This window comes from Emydura macquarii, unplaced genomic scaffold (assembly GCF_026122565.2).
Source record: "Emydura macquarii macquarii isolate MOO-44397 ecotype Brisbane River unplaced genomic scaffold, CSIRO-AGI_Emac_v2 contig_1254, whole genome shotgun sequence".
NCBI classification, from domain to species: Eukaryota; Metazoa; Chordata; order Testudines; family Chelidae; genus Emydura; species Emydura macquarii.
Genome location: NW_027131391.1, coordinates 93,952 through 114,422, shown reverse-complemented (window position 1 = coordinate 114,422; position 20,471 = coordinate 93,952). Strand labels below are relative to the sequence as shown.

The 20,471-nt window shown below is 47.5% G+C and overlaps 1 protein-coding gene, 1 long non-coding RNA gene and 1 gene segment (V, D, J or C); 2 read left to right on the top strand and 1 right to left on the bottom strand.

Annotated features, from left to right (window-relative positions):
• The first annotated feature begins 512 nt into the window (after positions 1 to 512).
• On the top strand, positions 513 to 9,090 carry LOC137154542 (uncharacterized). Its single transcript, XM_067550269.1, has 5 exons — positions 513 to 688; positions 2,211 to 2,573; positions 6,830 to 6,913; positions 8,074 to 8,210; positions 8,915 to 9,090. The coding sequence occupies exons 1-5, from the start codon at positions 628 to 630 to the stop codon at positions 9,026 to 9,028; spliced, it is 759 nt and encodes a 252-aa protein (XP_067406370.1). The 5' UTR covers positions 513 to 627; the 3' UTR covers positions 9,029 to 9,090.
• An 8,097-nt stretch (positions 9,091 to 17,187) lies between these two features.
• Positions 17,188 to 17,617, top strand: LOC137154541 (pre-B lymphocyte protein 3-like). The segment is given in 1 exon segment: positions 17,188 to 17,617. A coding segment is annotated over 1 exon segment (414 nt).
• Positions 17,618 to 19,077: 1,460 nt separating this feature from the next.
• Positions 19,078 to 20,113, bottom strand: LOC137154540 (uncharacterized). Its single transcript, XR_010920228.1, has 2 exons — positions 19,950 to 20,113; positions 19,078 to 19,222 (listed from the first exon to the last, which is right to left on the bottom strand). It is a non-coding gene; the product is annotated as an uncharacterized lncRNA (long non-coding RNA).
• Positions 20,114 to 20,471: the final 358 nt, after the last annotated feature.

Here is a 20,471-nt window from a genome sequence, read left to right as displayed (position 1 = left end):
AGGTGGTGAGGGTGAGGCTGATGGGCCAGACGGGCCAGTGTAAAGTTTGACATTATGGACAGTGGTGATGAGGGATTGTGAGGTGAGGAAAAGCCAGCAGTCAAAGTGTGAGGGGGAAGGAAACTCTCCAGTGGAAAATGTCATTGTTAATATGGGATCCACTGTCCTGTCAGGAAATTCTGAGTTCTCCTCCTCCAGGAGATGCATTACAATGAAATTTCCATCCAGGTCATTTCAGTTTGGTAATTAATTTCTCTGATCATCTTCTTTCCATTATCCGCTGGCTCTCCTCTCCCCTGTTGTTGTTTCTTGAAAAGGTCAGTGTGCTGGGGTTGCCTTGATGTGGGACAGGTCTCCTCTGAAGCATGTGCTTTGGGCTGTCTTCACTGTGAGGCCGTGGGAGCAGGGCAGGGTTATTATTAGGGTTACTTATCACGCTGTTTCCTCGTATGCACCCTGCAGACTACGTCCCTGGGTGAAGTGAGAGATTTTCTCTTTCCTACTCAGACACACGCCCAGGTTGCAGCCTCCACTGTCAATTAATGGTGTCAGCAAACTCTACGAGCAACGTGAGACTTTGGAGGTGTAGAGAGAGATAAGAGGAAAGAGCGAGCACATGGGATAAACATGGCTTTTCCCATTTCTGTGTTGGTGCTTTCCTTCTTGCTGGAAGCGTTCCTCTCCCTAGGTAAGCAGAGTCACATCACTAAGGTATTCTCCTGCTTTGGGCATTTAGGAAGTTTGTTCAATGGAAGAGCCTGATGGAAACCTGCAGTACTGGTGCTGGGGTGGCTGATACTGGAAAATGGAAAGATGAAATATGAACCATGAAAGATGAGCCTGAACCCCAAACCCAAATGAGAACTGCCTTGAACTTGGAGAGGCTCAGAATCCAAACATGGATCTGACCCATCCCTCTATTGGGCTAAAACAAACCCCCAGATCCAAACATCTCTGGATTTCTGAAGGGCTTGAAAACTGGGTTTGAATTGAATTTTGTGTCACGGGTCTAGCTCTGTGAATTAGGGCTGTGTTTTCTTGCTGACCATCTTCATACGTTGTTTGAATTACATTATTTCTGGTGCATGAAAGGAGAATAATTCTTTTTGGATTTTGTTTTTTATGGCACTTGACATACAAACTGATGAATCCAGATTAGCAATAAGGCTTTCACCAAAAGAGCATCTGCTTTGATATAGCATGGAAAAAAGGAGTGAGTAAAAATGTCAATGTGGTGAATAGCAGGTGTAGTTTTCTTCTGCACTGTGTTCAAATAAAAATATATGTATATCAATGTCTATGTAATTATACTTTAGTATTCAAATATAACTCATGATTGCAGTATAAATTGCAGTATTAACGTGGAAAGTAAGTGGGACCCAGTTGCTTTGAAATAGAAATAAAGATCTCTTTTCCTATATACAAAGAAACAATTTAATTGTATTTAATTAGATTGTTTCCAGTCATGTTTTCCTTTGGGCTCTCTAGAATTATGAGATAAAATAATTAGTTTTTGGCATTTATTACAAAAGTAAATTCAGTAATATTATTGATAAGAAAATATTATCTTAAGTAGCATTAAATGTTTGGGGGAACTGATTAAAAATTGGGGGCTTTATTGTGTATCAAACTAGATTTTATTGATATCCAAACATTTAAGAAAGAATGTGTGCAAAATTCTTGACAGTTGCCCTGAGATGATGAAAACCTAAGGCATTTATACTGCCTATCTTATAAAGTTAGGTTCAATCTAAAAAGATTACTTTATTGAACAACAGATGGCACATAGAGCATCAGAGGGAGGTGGTGTTCCCAATAGTACCCGACAGTACAATTAACTCAATGGATAGAAAAACACAAAACCCTATCACATCATATACAGTAACAGGAATGTAACAGTGATGCACCTCCAAGGACCCTACAGGGATTAAAATCAAGGTCAGCAATGAGGCATATTGTTGGACAATGTGGTGGAAGCTTGTAATACTGGAGGCTTGACTGTGCTGTGTCTGATCTTTGGCTAAACAGAGAAATTAATTCTCCAAGGTGGTCAATCTGGCACCTTTCACCAGTGCTAAATTCACACTCATAAAAACACTAACAGCAAATAAAATGGAAGTAGGTTGAATTAACTGAAGCCATTTGTTACAAAACAGCAGGATCCTGAGTTTATTGAGATGCCTAATTTTAACTACATTTTTCCCCTTTAGGTTCTGGGAAAAACCGTCTGACAATCTCAGTAGCTGAAGGAGAACCCATCTTCTTTGAGTGTTGCTTTAATGGTTCCCCCATTGCTGGCGATCCATTCTATGAGATAATCTGGAAGTATGAGATGACCCATAACAATCTGTCCAAGAGGATTCTGGCTTTTAGGATGACTCGTCCCAATATCTCTGACCCTGTTTCAATCACTGAAGGCCATTTTAGGGGTCAGATAGAATTTGAAAAGAACACCAGCACTCTCTTCATTCCTGAGGTGTGGGTAAATGACAGTGGCTTGTATTACTGCGAAGTAATCATAGTGCCAACCAATGCTAATTTAAGAACAAATGAGACTTATCTCATTGTCATGGGTAAGTGTCTCTCTTTTTCTCTCTCTCCTGTTTCTTTCTCTGTCTGGCACTTTGATGTATGTGCATGAAAAATCTTAGCTGACTTGCTGCCTATGAAATAAACAAAATTTATAATGCAATTGTGTTTATGACTTGTTTAAAAGCTTCTTCAATATATGACCATGGAATTATTTTTCAACTATTGCAATTTTTTTCTTAATATTTCCATTGCATCACTGTATTTGAACATTACATGGAACATTATCTTAGTTACCAGACCAATTTCACTATCTCTGGTGCTGTGAAATTGTACGTTGATTGTAATTGTCCTAAATAGGTCACACCATGCACAGACTATTTGGAACACCTGAGTTTAATGGGAGGGAACTAAGTCAAGTTTGTGACATTACATTGGTTTGATTAGACATAAATATGTATTTTATAGTGTGAGATGGCTCCAAAATAACCTCTGTAGTTGAGGCTTGGGGGAGAATAGTTTGCAGTTTGATTATGAAAAAAATCATATATGTAGATGGCTTCTTGTATATATAACTTGCAAATGAATCATCAAATTTTGACCAAAAAGGCAAATTTGCCAGATTTTATAGCAATGGTAGATTTTCTATTAGAAACCCTCCATCCCTAAGGCAAAAATTATAGTATGAATTCTAGTAATTATGCCTACTTTATTTCCTTCCTTGAATTTATGAGACAGAGTGATTATTTACCTCGTCTGCATCATTATACGGAACCTTAGTCTGTTTACAAAAACATCCTGCTAATTTAGCGGTGCTAAGTTTAAATATATTTATGAAACGTCATGATAAAAAAAATTGATTTTAAAAAAAGATTTCCTGATCTGTGTTATTTATAATAATATCTTAGACTATATTAATGAACAGTCATAAAAGAGCAATCAAATTAAAAAATAAAAATTTAGTTCACAATTATGGACTTTAAAGTTGCATTTATAAAAGAATAACTATATTAGTATAAAGCAAATGGTCTGCAGAGATCCATCAATTTTTCCATCTAATATTGGATTGTTGCATTTGTTGTTATAGCTGAATCAAGGTCTATTTTCTAAAATCTAGTTTGTTAGATCTATGAATTCAGAATGGGTATAGTCATCATTATCATCAAATATATTTAATGTATCCTATGTTTTAAATAAATTACAGTGCTTCTTCTGGTGTACATGGTCCTTTGTAAATTGTTTCAGAAATATTATCATTTTTTACATTCCAGAAGGAGCCATGAGTATTTTGAACAGAGTTTATTTACTCTTAATGTTTTCCCTGCTTTTCAGAGGGATTGTTGACCTGATCCAAAGACTCCAATTGATTTCAATGGGTCTTGGATCAGGCACTATTTGAATGAGGAGGATTTGGTCCTATCTGTTAATTCCCCCAGTTCTTAATAATTGGAATTAGTCTGAAAAACATAATTTCTGGTTTCTGCATTATAACATTATATTATTGACACTGAATATCGGTCTGTCTTTTTATTCACATATGATTCAGAGACCACGGGTATGCATTTTTCATCCAAAAATAAAACATAATCTCTTAAAAGTAAGTAATGATCTGCTGTTATTTTAATGCATTGAATTAATTAACTGTATTAACTGTATTAATTAACTGCAATGCAAAGATTCTTTTATAATTATTAAGGCACGTATGTATTCATAAATAAACACTGCTATAATGAGTTCGTATTTAGGGTCGGATTTTCAAAGGATCTGAAAAGAGTTAGGCACCTAAATACCAGTAAAACTCAACGACAGTTCTTAAATCTAATGCATGTTTTAATATTAATTTCCAAGTGACTATTGGCTACCAGAAAAAATAGATATTAGCAGTATCCCTACAACTTTGTGTGTGTTGTGGACAGTAGTAAGATGTTTACCTTATCTCTCTCTCTTTTTCCGTGTTCTTTAAACATATTTTTATATTAAACTAATTGTTTTGGGTCAATTTTCATAGTTTAATGCATCAGGAAGTGAATTGTTTGGAACAATTGGAAATTCAGAATTCAGATTCCTTGCACAAGAAAACTGCAAAGGATTTGCTGCCCAATTGTTTTTTACATGTTAGCAAAACCTTTGCTCTTTACCTTCTTTGAATATTTTAGAAAAGCAACAGTGCACTTTTAAAGTACAGAAACTAAGTTGTGTGTCTAAAGAAGTATGGAGAGTGATGGCTGTCACATTGTCTGGAGTGGCTCATGACAGCTCATAATCATGAGTGCCTACCTCAGGGCTGACTGCCAAAAGCAGGGCAGACACCTTCAATTGCTGGTATGTTCTATAATTAGATTTCACGAAACGAGTAATAAATGTGAATCCTGGATCACTGTGACAGCTTTACCATGGAGTCACAGACAGTCCTCTCGTCACTCTCCAGTCTATCTTGCCACCAAGGCAAGCTGGACTATGTGATAAATGGTCACTTACACCAGTAGGTGTGTTTGACTTACATATTTGAGGGAGCAGCTCCAATATATGGGGCTGTGTGTGGTGGGCGGGGGCAAATTCTTTGCCCATGTGAGGCTTGCAGTTTAGGGGGGCAACAGTCCTCTACACCTGAAAAAAACAATGCCCATGCTTACACCAAAAATCACATAATATTCAGGTAGCACCCAGTCCCAAGAAACCAGTCACTCTCTGTGACAGAATGTACCTTTATGTCCACATCCCACACATTACTGTAATAATCTTTGTACAAAGGTATGTCTTGTAAGGCATCATTTGAAAACTCATAATTTGATGGTCAATATTGTGTGGCAACACTGTATGTGAAGTTATAAGATGCCACCGTATGATGTTGTTAATGCAAATTCAAGGCCACAGCCCTGCCCAAACAGAAGCTGGCAAACAGGTCTGTCCTCAAGCCAAGGAATGTGTGCTGCTCCGCTTAATTTGCATTTAAGCAATAAACAGAATCATCATGCAGGAAGGGAGACAAGGGGTAAGCTGATGCCTCAGCCAGATGTAAACAAGGCTGATGGGCCATTACTGGCTAAGTGGTTATTCTTTGGCAGGAAAGGGGACAGGGGCAAAAAGAATCTATTCTACAGCTTAGCAAAGAAACAGCATGGAGTCCCCGTCCACAAAGACTGCCCGGTGCCTTTAGTCCCAGCTGGAAATGCTTCTCAAAGCTTTGGAGTATTCACACTGAGCCCAGGAGCTGCAGGCACTCAACACCTCTCAGGATCAAGCTCCGGCTTTGCAGCATGGCTGTGTATTAGCAGCATTGCTCATGGTGTGCGGCTGAAAAGAGAAACCCTTTGAAATGCAGCAATGGTGGGTTTTGCAAAGTCCAGTGACTGCGATAAAGAAAAAGAGTTGTGGATAAATCAACGGAAAATCTTAAAGCATCTACAAAACCACAGACACGCCACCTGTTAACACAGATACCGACCTACGTGTCCCTGTTGTTAATGTTGCATATCTGAGGTTGTTTACTGCTGGTGAGATGGCTTTTTGGTGGCTGATTGGTATTTATGATTACTGGTGATATGGAGCTATAGTGTTACAATTCCTTTAGGTAACAGTGAAGTAACGTGTGATACCAATTAACAAAGGTAGTCCTGAGACAATCCCGATTGCATTTACTGTATAACAATGCTGTGGACAAGGGATGAATTTATGAAGGTAGCAGGCTGAATTTATGATGAGGTAATTCTGATTCACAGCTGATTGTACTGTCAAATATATGAACTGGGAGTGAAATCACATTGTTTTGAGGTTAGGACTTGCTATATTCAGTCTTGGGACAGTGCCAAAAAAGGATAAGCATCCTTTTCAAGGTGTCTTGCCAAGGACAGTTTAAACAGTGGACGAAGTGGGTTTCTGCCCATGAAAGCTTATGCCCAAATAAATGTGTTAGTCTTTAAGGTGCCACAGAACTCTCGCTGTTTTGCTAAAAACAGACTAACACGGCCACCCCTCTGGAACTTGAAACAGTGGCTTTGTCTTTTCTCTCCTTTAACATGTATCAAGGACTTTGGGAAGGAGTTTTCTGCTTGTGTTTTACCTTAGAAATATCAGGACTGTTAAGTACGGTTTGGCCGGGCGGCTTGCTGCACTGCTGCATGTACACTGGCATTGACTCTGTAGTCTATTCAGGATCCGATACCAGAGTGTCTGCGTGTCTTTCTCATCCTTAATTGAAGGGGCAACATCACCCGAGGCTTTGCAAAAGAGCAAATGGAAGAGATTCAGTTTTTCTTTCCTTTTTTGACTTTTCACAGATACCCTTTGTTCTCCTTTATAGCCCCTGTGAATGTGCCGCTGGTCTCCAGACTGACTGCTGGGCTACTTGTTCTGTTCCTCCTTGTTTTGGGCTTGTATTTTACATGTAAGTAATTGCTGATAGAGAAGTGCAAACAGTTTCCTGTGCCCCCGCTTAGCCATCATCTTACACTTTTCAACCATGGTTTGTTTTAAGTGTTCTCAGGGCTGCTCTACACTACAGGGTTTTGTCGACCAAAGTCAGCTTTTGGCGACAAACCAGAGGTGGTGTACACACTACGGTGCTCCCCCCGCTGACAAAACTCCCCTGCTTTGGCGATAAAATAAAACCACCTCAACGAGAGGCGTAGAGCTTTCTGTGGCAAAGATAGAGTGACAAAGTGTCAGTGTAGATGCTGTGCTGTGCGCTGTAACTGGGCTCCAGGAGCTAGCCCACGGTGCCCACCCTGGCCGCTCTGTTCACTGGTTTGAACTTCCAGCGACACAGGTGTGCCCTGTTTCAAAGCCCCAGGAAGTTTTGGCATTGCTCAGTGTGGAGGGAGAGCTCACACAGCTACCATTGTCGGCTTGGACTCCTGATAGGGGAGGGGATGGATCATTCTCCTGGGTCTGTGGGGAGACCAGGCTGTGGGAGAACTCCGAGGGAATCAATCCTGCTCTCCTACAGCAGGCATGCAGGCAGCATGGGCTACTGCTGGGGGAGGCCGGAGGAGGAGGGGAGAGACTCTTGGTGTGAAAAGCAGCCATGTGCTTTTACCTAACAGCTGGGGAAGGTCAAATCTCCACATGCTTTATATCTCCAGAGCAAGGTCTCACCCATACGTTTCCACACTTAAGGCAGAATTTGCAGTGATGTTAACAGGAGTTACACGGGTGGATCAGAATCAGTATATGGCCCTTCAGCTGTTAGAGTCTGACCGAGAGCCCACTGAAGTCAGTGGAGAGATCCATCGATAGCTAATGTAAATGATGATAACAGTAATTTTTTGCACTTCTGCAGCATCTGAGGCTATTTAAGTGCTTTACAAGCCTCCCAGTATGCTGCGAGGTAGGTGGATATTTAACTGCAAGGGTTTTAGATCAGACCTTTTGGTGTAAAATAAATGAACAGAAGGAAAAAAAAAAAATGAAAGCACCCACAAAGCCACAGAACCCAGCCTATAAATAGAGACACTAAGGTAGAATTCAGTCTTTCCCCTCACATCTGCATTAGGTATTTCCAAGTCATTTCATAATATGCATGTATTCTTCTCTACTTTACATTAGTAAAGCACCGAATCCAGGCCAAGAAACCAGAAGTTTCCCTGGACATTTCTGATCCCACTTCCAGCACCCCTGCTCCTGCCCGGAGAGAGTCCTTTACACAGCCCGCTGGCAATGAAATAATCTATTCAAAACTGCAGGTGAGTGAGTACAGCACAAGTGCTGATCTCTGTATTGAAAGTGCTCATACTTCATTCCAGTCCCGGCTGTGTCGCTTTTCAGGAACACTTTGATCTTTACGCTGTGCAGATCCATTGATAATGAATGTAAATGATAATAACAGTAGCGTTTTGCACTTCTGTAACATCTGAGGCTGTTCAAGTGCTTTACAGACCTCACCGTATGCTGCGCAGCAGGTGGAGATTTCTATCCTATATTTACAGATGCCGTTACCTGAGGCATGAGCTAACTGGCCCTATGTCACAGAGTGAACTTCACCACAGTGCAGAGGACTTGTGCAAAGCCTCTCAACCTTGTAAACCCCACGTAGGGACAGAGCAGATCCACTGGCTGAGTGGCCGTGGAAGGGTGTCTGCCCAGGTCTATGCGCCATGAGCCAGATCTCTGAACTGGGTCTGCACAGGCCAGCCTGGAAGGCCACGTTTATGGAGGACAGGGGAAGGTGATGCAGATTCACGTGTACATGAATCCAGGGGCCCGAGATTCCCTGCAGCTGGCGTGGAGAGGCTGTGGCTGCGGCCCCACTATACTGTGGCTGATACATGGCACTACCTCATTCACTTAATCTCAGCCTCTTCTGCCCTTCAGCTGAGCTCCATTGCTAAGTGAGTTCACCATTACTGGTGCTGATCTGGTGTAACGGAGGGGTTCTGCTTGTTCTCAGGTGGTTTCCTTTCCAAGGGTGAGTGACTCCTGCGGGCCAGTGACAGAGAAGCCCAGCGCGGGGACCAGTGGCCCAGGGAAAGATGTTGTGTATGCCATGCTCCAGGCACATTGAATGTATTCCCCTCTGTCTTGTGTAAGTGGTTTGTGGTTTGGCTCTGGCATTTAATAAATGTATTGGTGAAAGCTGCCTGATTGTGTGAAGCTGATCTTTCGGTGGAGCGTGTGTAGGGGACATGAATACAGTATTCACCAGGCCTGTGATATTGCTATGAAATGGCCAGTTGACCTTTGCTGTTGAGGCCCATGCCCTGCAGTGAGAAGGGGCAGCGCTTCCCCACCTGTCCCTGATTGTATTGTACCAAACTCTGCCATCTTCCTCTCTGCTACTCACCTAGAGATGGTGCCGCGGCAGTTGTGTCTGCAGTGTCATGGCACTGACTGCTGCTGCTTTTCCCATGTCAAGACAAAGGAGATGGTCAGCACAGGCAGCGTTTCAAAGGAGCCCCTCGTGGCACAGCCAGAGGATCTCAGAGCTGTGCTCCCAGCCCGTGCGAGTTAGGCTGGAAGACACACAAAGATCATTCAGCCAATGGCCTCAGCAGACTTGCCTAATGCTGGAAGTGAAATCTACGACGAGCCCTGCTGACACAGCTGGTTACTCTGACGGTGCTCTGAGGGAGGTGAAGGGCTCCTTTGACTCAGCCTAGCGAGCCCTGGGCTATTCCCCCAGCACTAGGAAGGAGCAAACCACTCGGCCAGGGGGGTTGGTGAGGAGTCAGTTGTTCCATCCGCTAGCACTGCGTATTTCGGGGTGCCCTCCTCTCTGTGGGTGCACAGTGAGGGTGCCTAGGGCTCTCCCAAAGTGGAACAAGGGGTTACCTTTATTTCCAGTGCAATTTCAGCTAAGAACGGTCCCCTGTTCTGCAGCAATGAGAGGCTCCTGCGGCTGCTGGTTTCCAGGTCCGTGCCTGTGGCGCTGTGCCTCTTGAGACGATACGTGTGATACTGACATTGACACTACATGACAAAGACCCAAACCAGGGGCCACAAGCAAATCAATCTGCGGAGCAGGGAGTTGGGAACACTCTAGGGACAGATGCCTGTCAGATTGTCACAGTGCTGGATATGCTCGGCTTCCTGTTCCCGTATTTCTGATCTGAAATGTCTCGCTGCAGCTCGGGGAAAAGTCTCCCTTTCTCTCCACAGCTTGTCTACGGCCTTTAAGCTCAGTTCAACTAAATCTCCCAATAAAGCCAGTTGTTATTTTCCTAAATCATCCCAGATTCTCAGTAACTTCTACTCACCATGGGTCAGAAATAGTGCTGGTGTTTACTCATTTACTCTGTTCCTATCCCACACTCCACACACAGCTCCACAGGGCTCCCGGTTCTCTGACAGCTGTCTACCCATGTTCTGATCTCAGTTACACTATAAATGTGGAGTAATTCAACTGACTTTGGTTGACTTCGGAGGCGTTATTCATACTGCAACTGAGATCAGAGGCTGGCGCGGTGACAATCGATCTTTCTGCAGACACAGGGGGACAGTGCTGCATCAAGTGCTGCTTAGAGCTTTTCTTCCCAGCCACAGGGCCTTCCATTTTTAAACAAAAGTGAAATTCTGCAGCAGTGCATGTGACCACTCGAGAAGAGCGGGTGTGGAGTGGTCTGGAATCACACCTTTGCTTAGCACTACGATCCCTTGTGGTAGCCCCCCGATGCTACCACATCATCATGAGCAGTGACAGCATTGCTCCTGCCAAGCCGTGAACAGCTCACAGAGAAGGAAACCATGCAGAGCAGAGATAGCGAGCTTCTGCAGAGACCTCTTGCTCTGGTGGTGAGGCTCAGGAGCTGGTGCTGGGGGAGAGGTGCTGACACCTCCACCCCCTTTGTTTCCTCTGCAGCATGCAAGTGTGAAGCCCACACGCACAAAAAAAGAGAGCCAGGGTTTCTCACCCTGCCTCGCTACCTTTTCGGCTCTCAACCTGCACCAGAAAGCTTGATCCATCATGGCCCAGAGTGACTTACAAAAACCCAGCCAGAGGGGTCCCCAGGCCAGGAGGGAGATGGAGTTGATGTGAGGGTCTTTTTAAAATGTCTGCAATGTTTTTTTAGACCTCAGCTTCATGACCAGGCATTTGTGAGGTCAGTGATTCCAGCAATGAGCAGGCAGCTGACACCAGGTCTGTGCAGAGCGGACATTCACACCAGGTTTGCGTGGGAGTGTGGATCTCTCTCGCTCTGTCTTTCTCACACACACACACACAAATGTGGTGTTAGCTCACTGTTTATTCCCACACTAAAGCTTATGGCTGAGTCTGAAAACAGATTGTCACAGAAATGCAGGCGAGTCACAGTTTGCATTTTCCCAGGCGAGGCATGTGTAGCTCTCAGACACGTTCAGACTGTTTCAAGACAACCCTCTGCCCCAGCCATTACATCGTTCTACTTGGCATGGGCAGATCCAAAGCCCACTGTGCTCAAGGGGAGACTCTCCACTGACTTTAATGGACCTCGGATCAAGCCCATAGGGCTGTATATGTTGGTTTTCTCTATATACCTTGAGAGTCCACCATAGCGCATCACAGTAGGGTCAGGAGGCTGAGGCTGGTCCTGTTGTCCTGGTTGCATCAGGTCATCCCTCTTCCCTGTTCGCCGCCTTCCTGCTCCACGCTGGGTGTAATGGAGACCTCCCAATTAAGAGGAAACATTCAGACCCTCACTCAGAGCATGCTGAGGGGCTGCACACTCTCAGTAGGTCAGAAACTCCCAAGGTGGGGAGGGGAGGAGCAAGACTGGGCTGGGGGGTCAGGCAGTTGGTCTGGGTTGGAGGCTCCTGGCGGGTTTGATCCTTTGTGTGGTTCAGATGCTTAGACTGGGCCAGACTCCATCTGGGTCAAATGCCTTGTGTGGCTTGTGTGGCTCTGTGGGCTGCAGGCCGGCCCGAGGGGTTGGAGGATCCCTTCAGGTGGGATGTTCTGGGCCAGACTGTGCCCTGCTTCTGCAGGGGTGACTGGGGAGCATATGCATCCTCAGCAAAGGTCAGGCCAATATCCGTCCATTGCTCAGTGGAGCACAAAGACTGCCCCCAACCCCTGTCAGCACCAGGCTGCAGAGCTGGCAGGACACACTGGGGGGAGCAGGCTACGCCCTGCTAAGAGAGGGGGCAGATTGCACAGTCCCCCTGTGCACCAGGGAGTTCTGGAAGGAGGAGGCACAGTCCCTCCCAGAGCTCCCCGGCTGGGCGTGGTGCAGCCAGGACCAGGGGAAGGAGTGTGTTTGTGTGTGTGTCTGCCTGGCCTTAAATCTGCAAATCCCTGCCAGCCCCTACGCGTGAGAGAAGCCAGAAGGAGGCGGAATGTCACAGGGGCAGGATTGCTCATTTCCTGTTAGCCGGACAGCATTGCAAGTATCAACTGGACACCCTGGAGCAGGGCTTGCCCACAGCTCATGCTATAGCAGCCAGGCCCCGCTAGAGGGCAGTGCATTCCAACAGCTGATTTCATGCTGCCAGGTCCCTATTACTGCTGGGTGGCTGTTGCATTTAGAGATGGGAGATGATGATGATGATGATGAAGAAGAATTTCATTAGTGCCCAGCGGCACCATTCAGGACCAGGGCCCCGTTGTGCAAGGCACTGTACAAACACGTGCTGGGTATTTCAAATCTAATTAAAACCATTTAACCCGTTGGCACTGATTGAACAGGCCCCACTACATGAATTTTTCATCATTGCTGCTCTGATTAAGCAGCAGTCATTGTCGAGCCCAGCGAGTCATCGCAGTCACGCCACTATCTGGACTGATACATAATCGCCCATTATAGGGCAACATCTGGTCCTGGCCCCCCTTAAAGACAAGGCCCCAGACTAGAGGGACCGTCAGTCTGGCCTGGCCTGGCAGTGTCCATGTGCAGAGGCCAGGGATGGGTGCAGGGCGTGGACTGGTGGCCTGGAGACGGTGCTCTTCAGTCCCAGGTTATAGGACTAGTACTTTGTGCACATAGGATAGCATTCACTTACAGGCATAGAATGGAGCCAGCAAGTTATCGCTGATGTTCTTTTATAGATGTCTAACCCTTTTACTGAATCCGTCTGAACCCCTGGCCTTATTAACCCCTTGGGGCACTCTGAACGTACAATATAGTACAGTGCATCCAGCCCAGGTGTAGCAACACTGCTTGGGGCGTTGCATCCTCTTGGGCTGACTCATTGACGCCGGTCACTGCTGCTGGGCTTCCACGCCAGCTGCTCTCTTCAGCACTGTCTGTTTGCTTGTGCGGGTTTCAGGTCCCGTTCTGGTGCTGTGGTGAAAACCAATTCCCCACCTAAAATCTCCCAAAAGAGCAGCAGATTTGCATGGCCCTCTCCTGCTGTGGGGCTGCTTAAATGTCCCTGCAAATCCCATGTGGTCCATAGCAGAGCCGAGGACGCACAGGAGGACTTCACAGTGTTCTTTCAAATCTTTGACAGGGGACAGTCATGCTACCCCAGCTTCCTGTGGCACTGGGACTCGCCGTGTTTTCTTTAGCACATACGTTTGCAGTATATTTCTTTGAGTCTTGCTAAGTTAGTGATGCCAGGAGTTTCTATAACCTTGCAAAGGAAAGCCTTGAAAGCAAAGAAGGGAGATGTCTCAGCATCTCCCAGTGGGCAGAGCCAGCTCTGCCACCCATATGCATGGAGATTTAGTAAAGCAGTGTCACTGGGTCTGCACCAGGGCAGTGGATTGGAGAATGCATTGGTTAGATGACTATTGCAAATCGGTTGGCAGCATTGCTAGTCCACTAGCAGCCTCAATAACACTGTCTTTGCTTACTGCAGATGTACAGACCCAGCCTGTCCTGACTCAGGGGCCCTCCATATCTGTGGTCCCTGGGGAATCAGTCACTCTGAAATGTGTCATGAGCGGGCCCAGGTCAAGGATTATTGTGCAGACTGGTACCAGCAAAAATCTGGCAGTGCCCCCAGTTTCATTCTGGAGTACTGTGCAAAAAGGGGTTTAAAGAGAGGAGAGGGTTCCGGAGAGATTCTCAGGCTCCAGAGATCACAGCCTCGACGAAGGCTATTTAACCATTTCACGTGTGCAGTCTGAGGATGATGCTGATTATTCTGGTTTCATTTGGGACATTGCCTACAAACTGCACAGTGATATAATCACACGGAGAACCAGCGTGTGAACCCCTTGGTCACTTTGCAGCACATGTCATGAACAGCGCTCAGCCCCTCAACCATGACCAGCAGCTGCAGCTCTCCTCCTTTCATCTCTTCTCACTGTGCTGTACATTTTACTCTCTCGTTTCTTTCTCTGAATCACAGTTGCAGGCTTGGAAATTCTTCCATGCCCTTCCCCAATTGCACCCTCAGTCGGGTGTCTCGGCACTTCGGTCCCCAGAGCTGCCAATGACTCACTGATGTTCATTTGAATTCACGAGTGGAATTTGATTCAACCATATCAGCAAACGGAGCTGAGTCTCCGGGCTGGCTGGTGGCACCCTTGGAAAGGGCAAGCTGCACGCATGCCAAACTTCGTAAAGCAATTGGTGAAATAATAAAGGGGAGTGATGCATCTTGGGATGAATAAATGATATGGGCAAGAGAATGTGTGTGTTTGAGTGTGTGTGGGACAGGTGGAGGAACGGAGAGGGGCCGGGGGTGTACGTGGGAATCTCTGGCAGGGGTTGGGGCTACGAGTTTGCAGGTCATGAGCCAGTTGGTGTCAGGGTTGGGATTTGAGTTTACAAGTTGCCATCTCCAGGGAAAAGAAGGAAAATCAAAAAGGTAGGGAAAGGGCAATAAAAAAGGGCCTGCTAAGACGCTGGCACACAAAAGGGTTTAATTCAAGTTAAGGCAGTTTGGGCTGGGAGAAGGAACTATCTGAGCTGCTTCATTCAACGGACCTGAGAGGACACAGAATAAAGCTACCCTCAGTTTTCACACTAGAGGGCTTGGGGAGAAGCAATGAAATGTCCTTGTGTGGGGCTGGCCCAACGTGCTTCTCTGTGTGAGCAGTGGCACAGCCACAATCTTAATTGCCACCCAAATGTAAAGAACATTTTTGTTTTGCATTGTCACTCTGTGATGAGTTTTTAGTTCTCAGATATTTGGAGAAAGTTGTGCAGCTCCTTCCTTCCAGCCGGGACCCATTTCTGGTCTTCACTGACCCCCGGCATTATTGCTCATGTCCATGTACACCTTACGTGGGCAGGTTCTGTGTACACGTCCTACACATAGCTCCACCAACACACCCTGGCCCTGCCATACAGCACCCGCTGCTATTTCAGTCTTGGTATCGCCTGAGGAGACGGTTGGCTATACCAAACAGTGTTGCATAGGTGATCTAGACCAGCATCTCCTTGGCACTTGTGACAAGTGACCTCCAAAATGTTGGATGATCCGATTTTTAAATGCGGGTGCTTAGCTGAACCTCCAGACCTGTGAAAATCCCTCACCCCTCTGTTCTTCCCTTGTGAACATAATCTCCCCACGAACGTCCATGAGAACCTCCTCCCATACTCCATGGTCTATTCATCCCCATTTAAGCCTGTTTGGTCCGGCTACGCCAGCTCCTCTATCAAACCTCCTTCCCCTCTACATCTAGATCCCTGGCTGGCCGGCAGGCTATCTGCCAACGCCTCCGTTTAGAAAGCTTGCAAGCCAAGTATATTTCTATCTGGTTCCTTACACTGCAAGTGCAGAGAGGGCATCACTGATACTTGAGATGTGTCCTTTAAATCATTACATGAAGCTGCAGGCAAATCCTCTGAACTACTGTAACGAGCAATGCTGTGTTGACTGACCTGTCCAATAAGATCTGAGGGGCCTGGAGCTATTTTGTGTAATGATCTCCTATTTCACTCTAATAGTGTGGGGCCATCGGTAAGGTTTGGCCTTTGATTGCTGCAGAATGTGCCTGTGGTGTCTCTGGGCCTCTCCTGGTGGTGCCTTACCAGGTAGGATGCAGGATTTCCCCTCTGGGGCATGATGTGCCTGGGAACGTGCCTTATCGTATGTGATGTTAGCAGCCCGATTGGTGTCATGAGCTGTTACTTTTTCTCCTCAGGTCGAGATCCCTCAGACGGTCTCCATGTCAGTGTCTCCAGCACAGTCACGGGGATTCAACAGAGGCTGGGGGGTGTCCCTGCGTACATTTATGTGCTGCTGTTACTACAGAGCAGCAAGGTTCCTAGTCCGATCCTTGGGTCTCACAGACACTTGCAGCTGGGCTGCTCCAGCGCTGGCGTCCAGGTGGAACCTGGGGCAGGTTATTCCTGCGTTCCAGGGGATCACAACAGTAGCTCTTGTCACAGTGATTTAGTCTGAGAAACAGCTCCGGGTTCCCTCTGTGGTTAGAGTCTGTGATTAGACAGCAGCCTGGGGAAGGGCTCCTTCACTTCTATGTGTCCCTTCTCTCCGCCTAGCACAGGGACCGTCTCTGGAGGGATCCCCAGTCCAGCCTTCTGAAGAAAAGTGGCTTGCTCTGCCCAGAAAGATACCTGGTCTGAGAGCCTCCTCCCATAGCACTTTCCATCGGAGCTTTCCTCAAATAAGAATGAGTTCAACCTCCCAGCCTCTTGTGGGGGAGGAGGGTTTTATTACCCCTGCTTTATAAATGGGGAAACGGAGACCCAGAGAGAGGCCGTGAGTTACCGAGGGGCACACAGGAAGTCTGTGGCCAGAGCTGGACGAGAACCCAGCTCTATCTCTCACACGCATGGCTTCTGCGGGTGTGAGGGGGGCAGGGAAAGATGAAGAGGGGTCCGCAGGCTGGATTCCACAGCAAATGACATGGCCCAAAATACAGCCGGGGTGTCATCCCTGATTTTGTTCTTCCCTGGGGTGACTGAAGCTTTGCCTTCCTAATTTCGGCCTCGTGGCTGAATATTACAGAAAGCGGCAGGTTAGCTGACGGAGTCCCTGAGGCCCTGGGCTCATTTGCATAGACCCAGTTGGCTGGCCTGGCCCTCCGGGGCTCTAAAGCTGCTGCAAGTTTACACAAAACCAGGGGCCTTCGACTGCACAGCAGCTGCCGATTCCTTTCCCTCTGACGCCCTCCAAGGCCTTCGCAATGCTGCTGTGCCTCCTGGCTCTCCTCCTCCCAGGGCTTTTGGTGCCAGGTATGTGCTCGCGGGAGGCGGAGGGAGGGACCGAAGGACGAGGCGCCTGTGCTGACCTGTCACGGCACCGCAGAAAGTGATGGGCTGAGCAGGCAGGCCTGGGCTGCTGGAGGTGTGGTGCTTGAGGAATGAAACTGGGAATGGAGCAGAGGCGATGCCAGAGGGGATAAAGTAAAGGTTCAGGGACTGGGGGTGGGATCTGCACAATCTGTCTGTAACTGCAGCCTTCTTTTGTTCAGCTTCCAAGGCTCAGCCCGTGTTGTCTCAGCCGGCCTCCATTTTAGCGTCGCCGGGGCAAACGGTTAAACTCTCCTGCGCCCTGAATCCTGGGTACAACATCAAGGAGTACGGGGTCTCCTGGTACCAGCAGAGACCTGGCAGCTCTCCCAGGTACCTGCTCTATTACAATTCGGAGGCGGACAAGCACAAGCCCTCCGGGATCCCGGACCGCTTCTCTGCTTCCAAAGACCCGTCCAGCAACGCCTGCATTCTGACCATCGCCGCGGTGCAGGCTGAGGACAACGCTGACTATTACTGCTCGGTCCAGTATGCCATCTACTATCTCTAGAAACGTGGAACCAAAACCTGTGCTGGCCCCTGGGGATTGTGACGACCCCCTGCTTAGCAGAGCCTTGCGCTGAAGGAACCGCAGCCCTATTAGGAATGGAAAAAAAGAAACGTCTCACGTTCTCCACCCTTGCGTTACCCTGGCGGCGAGACCCCGTGTCGGTTATGCTCCGAGAGCTGTGACACACGGTGGCTTCCTGTTCGTCAGATGTCACAGAATGCTACCAGACATGCAGGGCCAGATCCTGCCAGATGCTGGGGAGCTGCAGCTCCCATTGCACAGAGAACCTACCTAGCCGCGTTGGTCTTTCCTACCTGCAGCCCCTGTCCATCTGCTCAGATCCCCGTCAGCTGCATGCGGAGCACCCAGTGCAGCTTGACATAAAAGACTGATTTCTAAAGCCCTAGTTCTGACATTCGGGAGTATTTTATCTGCCTGTCCTACATACAGCGGCCGGGTTCCAGTTACTTTGCTTCTGGGCTTGGGACAGGAACACAGGGTGGTGACAGGAGGGGGCAACCATAAGCTACTGTACACTTCCTGTATTCGGGGCCCATTACACCAGGCCCTGATGTAAGTCTGAGCAGTCTCAGGGCTTCTCTGATTTACACTCTGCTTCCCACCTTGCTCCCACCAGACCCTGGCACTCAGCATGCTGGTGCTGCCTTTCCCTGTTATGGTTCCTAGGAAGTGTTTTGTTTAAATGGGAAAACAAACAGGTAGATTCCTGCTCTCTTCGAGGCCATCGGCCCATGGAGCATGGGGCTGAGAGAGAGAATTTTAGTGGGAGTTTTTTCTAAGATGGTGGCAGCGCATCGCCACCCATGGCTGCACTCACAGCAATACCGTGGTCAGCAGCATGCAGGTGGTGCGGGGGATGGAACCAGCGTCCTTAACTCGCACCCACAGGAGCCTGATGAAAGAAGGAAGAGCTCAGAGCTGGGCTCAGCCATCGCCAACACAGCAGCGGAGACATTCAAACAGATTGTTAGGGTGTCTGGGCGGGGCACTCGCGGCCCAGTGCTGTGTAAATCATATAAACGTTAATGACAACATCACATTGCCGGTGGCCTGGCCCCGCGGCCTGCGTGCATGACAATCTTTGGGAAGAGCCTCTGTGTGGTGTGTGTGTACCAGGGAATGGTTGGTTAGCGAACTCTGAGCGCTGCCACAGCTGCTGGGCACGGGGCATTGCATTCAGTGTGTTTCCAAGTACAAAAAAGAAAAAAACAACCTCCAAGAGGCTCCTTTTATTGGACCATTTAAACCCAGAAATAAAGTCATTGGGGCTGCTCCTGTGAGGAAAGTTTTGCCTGTGCTTAAGCGTAAGCAGGTTTGGGGCCAAAATGGGCATGTTTTGACCATCCCAGGACCAGATTTTCAGATCTCTGCATATGCTTGTGGGGCCTTACTTGGCTATTAGCCATTCTTCACTCTTGCATTGTACATTGGAGGGGTTTGGTGCATGAGGCCAAATCAGAGGGGAATCAGCTGTCAATGCTATCTAGCTAATGGTGCCCTGCCCCTCGGGCATGGCCAGCAGTGCTTCTCTCTTGCCTGTCGCTGTGCAGAACGGCCAGTGGGATGGGGCTGGATCCTGGCTGAGGCTTTTTGTGAGATTCTGCAACACAAACAATAAATGCTAATAATTAGCGGCATGCCTTGTGTCATGGTCAGCCTGGAATTCGTCGGGATGCTTGGAACGTGCTCTCTTTAACCTCTCTGAAATGTTATTTTTGCTGCCATCGGTCCAGACACAACACAGAGCGAATGCTCTTTTACTGACGATGCTGAGCTTAATATCTGACTGGCTGGTTTGTGATATGATTGTGAGGCTCCCCAGGGCTACCCGGGGTGTGAGGCACCTCGCCACTCCCTGACCTTAGCGTGCAGTGGTCTTGTCTGTCCCTGCTGCAGCTCAGCTACCTGAAACCACCAGCCTCTAGCAACACAGCCCTGCCCGCCAGGCCTCGCCGTCTCTGTGCAGGCTAGTGATAGGTGCACACCAACCCCCAGATCCTTGGAGCGCACCCGCCAGGGTCCAGCCCCGCCAATGGACACTCCCAGAAGTTAGCAGGTTTGCTGTCCCTGAGGGGACGGCAGGGAGGACACAGCTTCTTTGAGCCAACGGAAGTTCAACTCCTTTATAACCTCCCAGCAGTGAGACAGACATATAGTGACAACTCTCAGAAGGGTGTTATCAAAGGCCAAGATTTAAGAGTTAGTGAATAAGGAGATGAATGTTAACAGAAATGGTTACATACAAAACAAAGGCGTAACAGACTCCTTCCTGTAGTCTGAACTTAACTTTAACAGGCTAAGCCCTTATCTAAAGTAGCTTGTCTCACCTAAGGTGATCTCCCAGCATCTCCAGCCAGCTCCTGGCTGAGACCCCTCTTTCATAAATGCAAAAGGCACTGTCCTTTTTTCTTCCTCACTGAAGGATAAAGAGGCGTCCTTCTGCCCTCTCCTTATGCCCCCTGTGACACAGCACTGGGCAAGGATTGCTGAGTGCGCCCCTCTCACGCCAGCTCCTATTTAGAGAGATAAATGGGAGCTGGCTGGAGAAAAGCAGCACCTAATTAGAGAATTAGAGGCAGCTGCCAGCTCAATTAGCCTGGGGCTGTATAAAGGGCTGAAAGGGAAGGCAGAGGGGACTGGAAGCAGAGGGGTGGTGCCTCCCTCCTGAGTCTAGCTGCTAAGTTGTGTATGAGAAAAGGTGGTGGGAGCACAACTTATAAATGAACTTGCACCAGTGGTTACATACTCAAAAATCACACAGGCTTTGTGAGAGAAAAGAAGCAGAAACAGGGCAGGCTTGCTGATGCCCTGCTACATCCTGCTAAATTCAGGGTTTGTCCCCAGAGGAG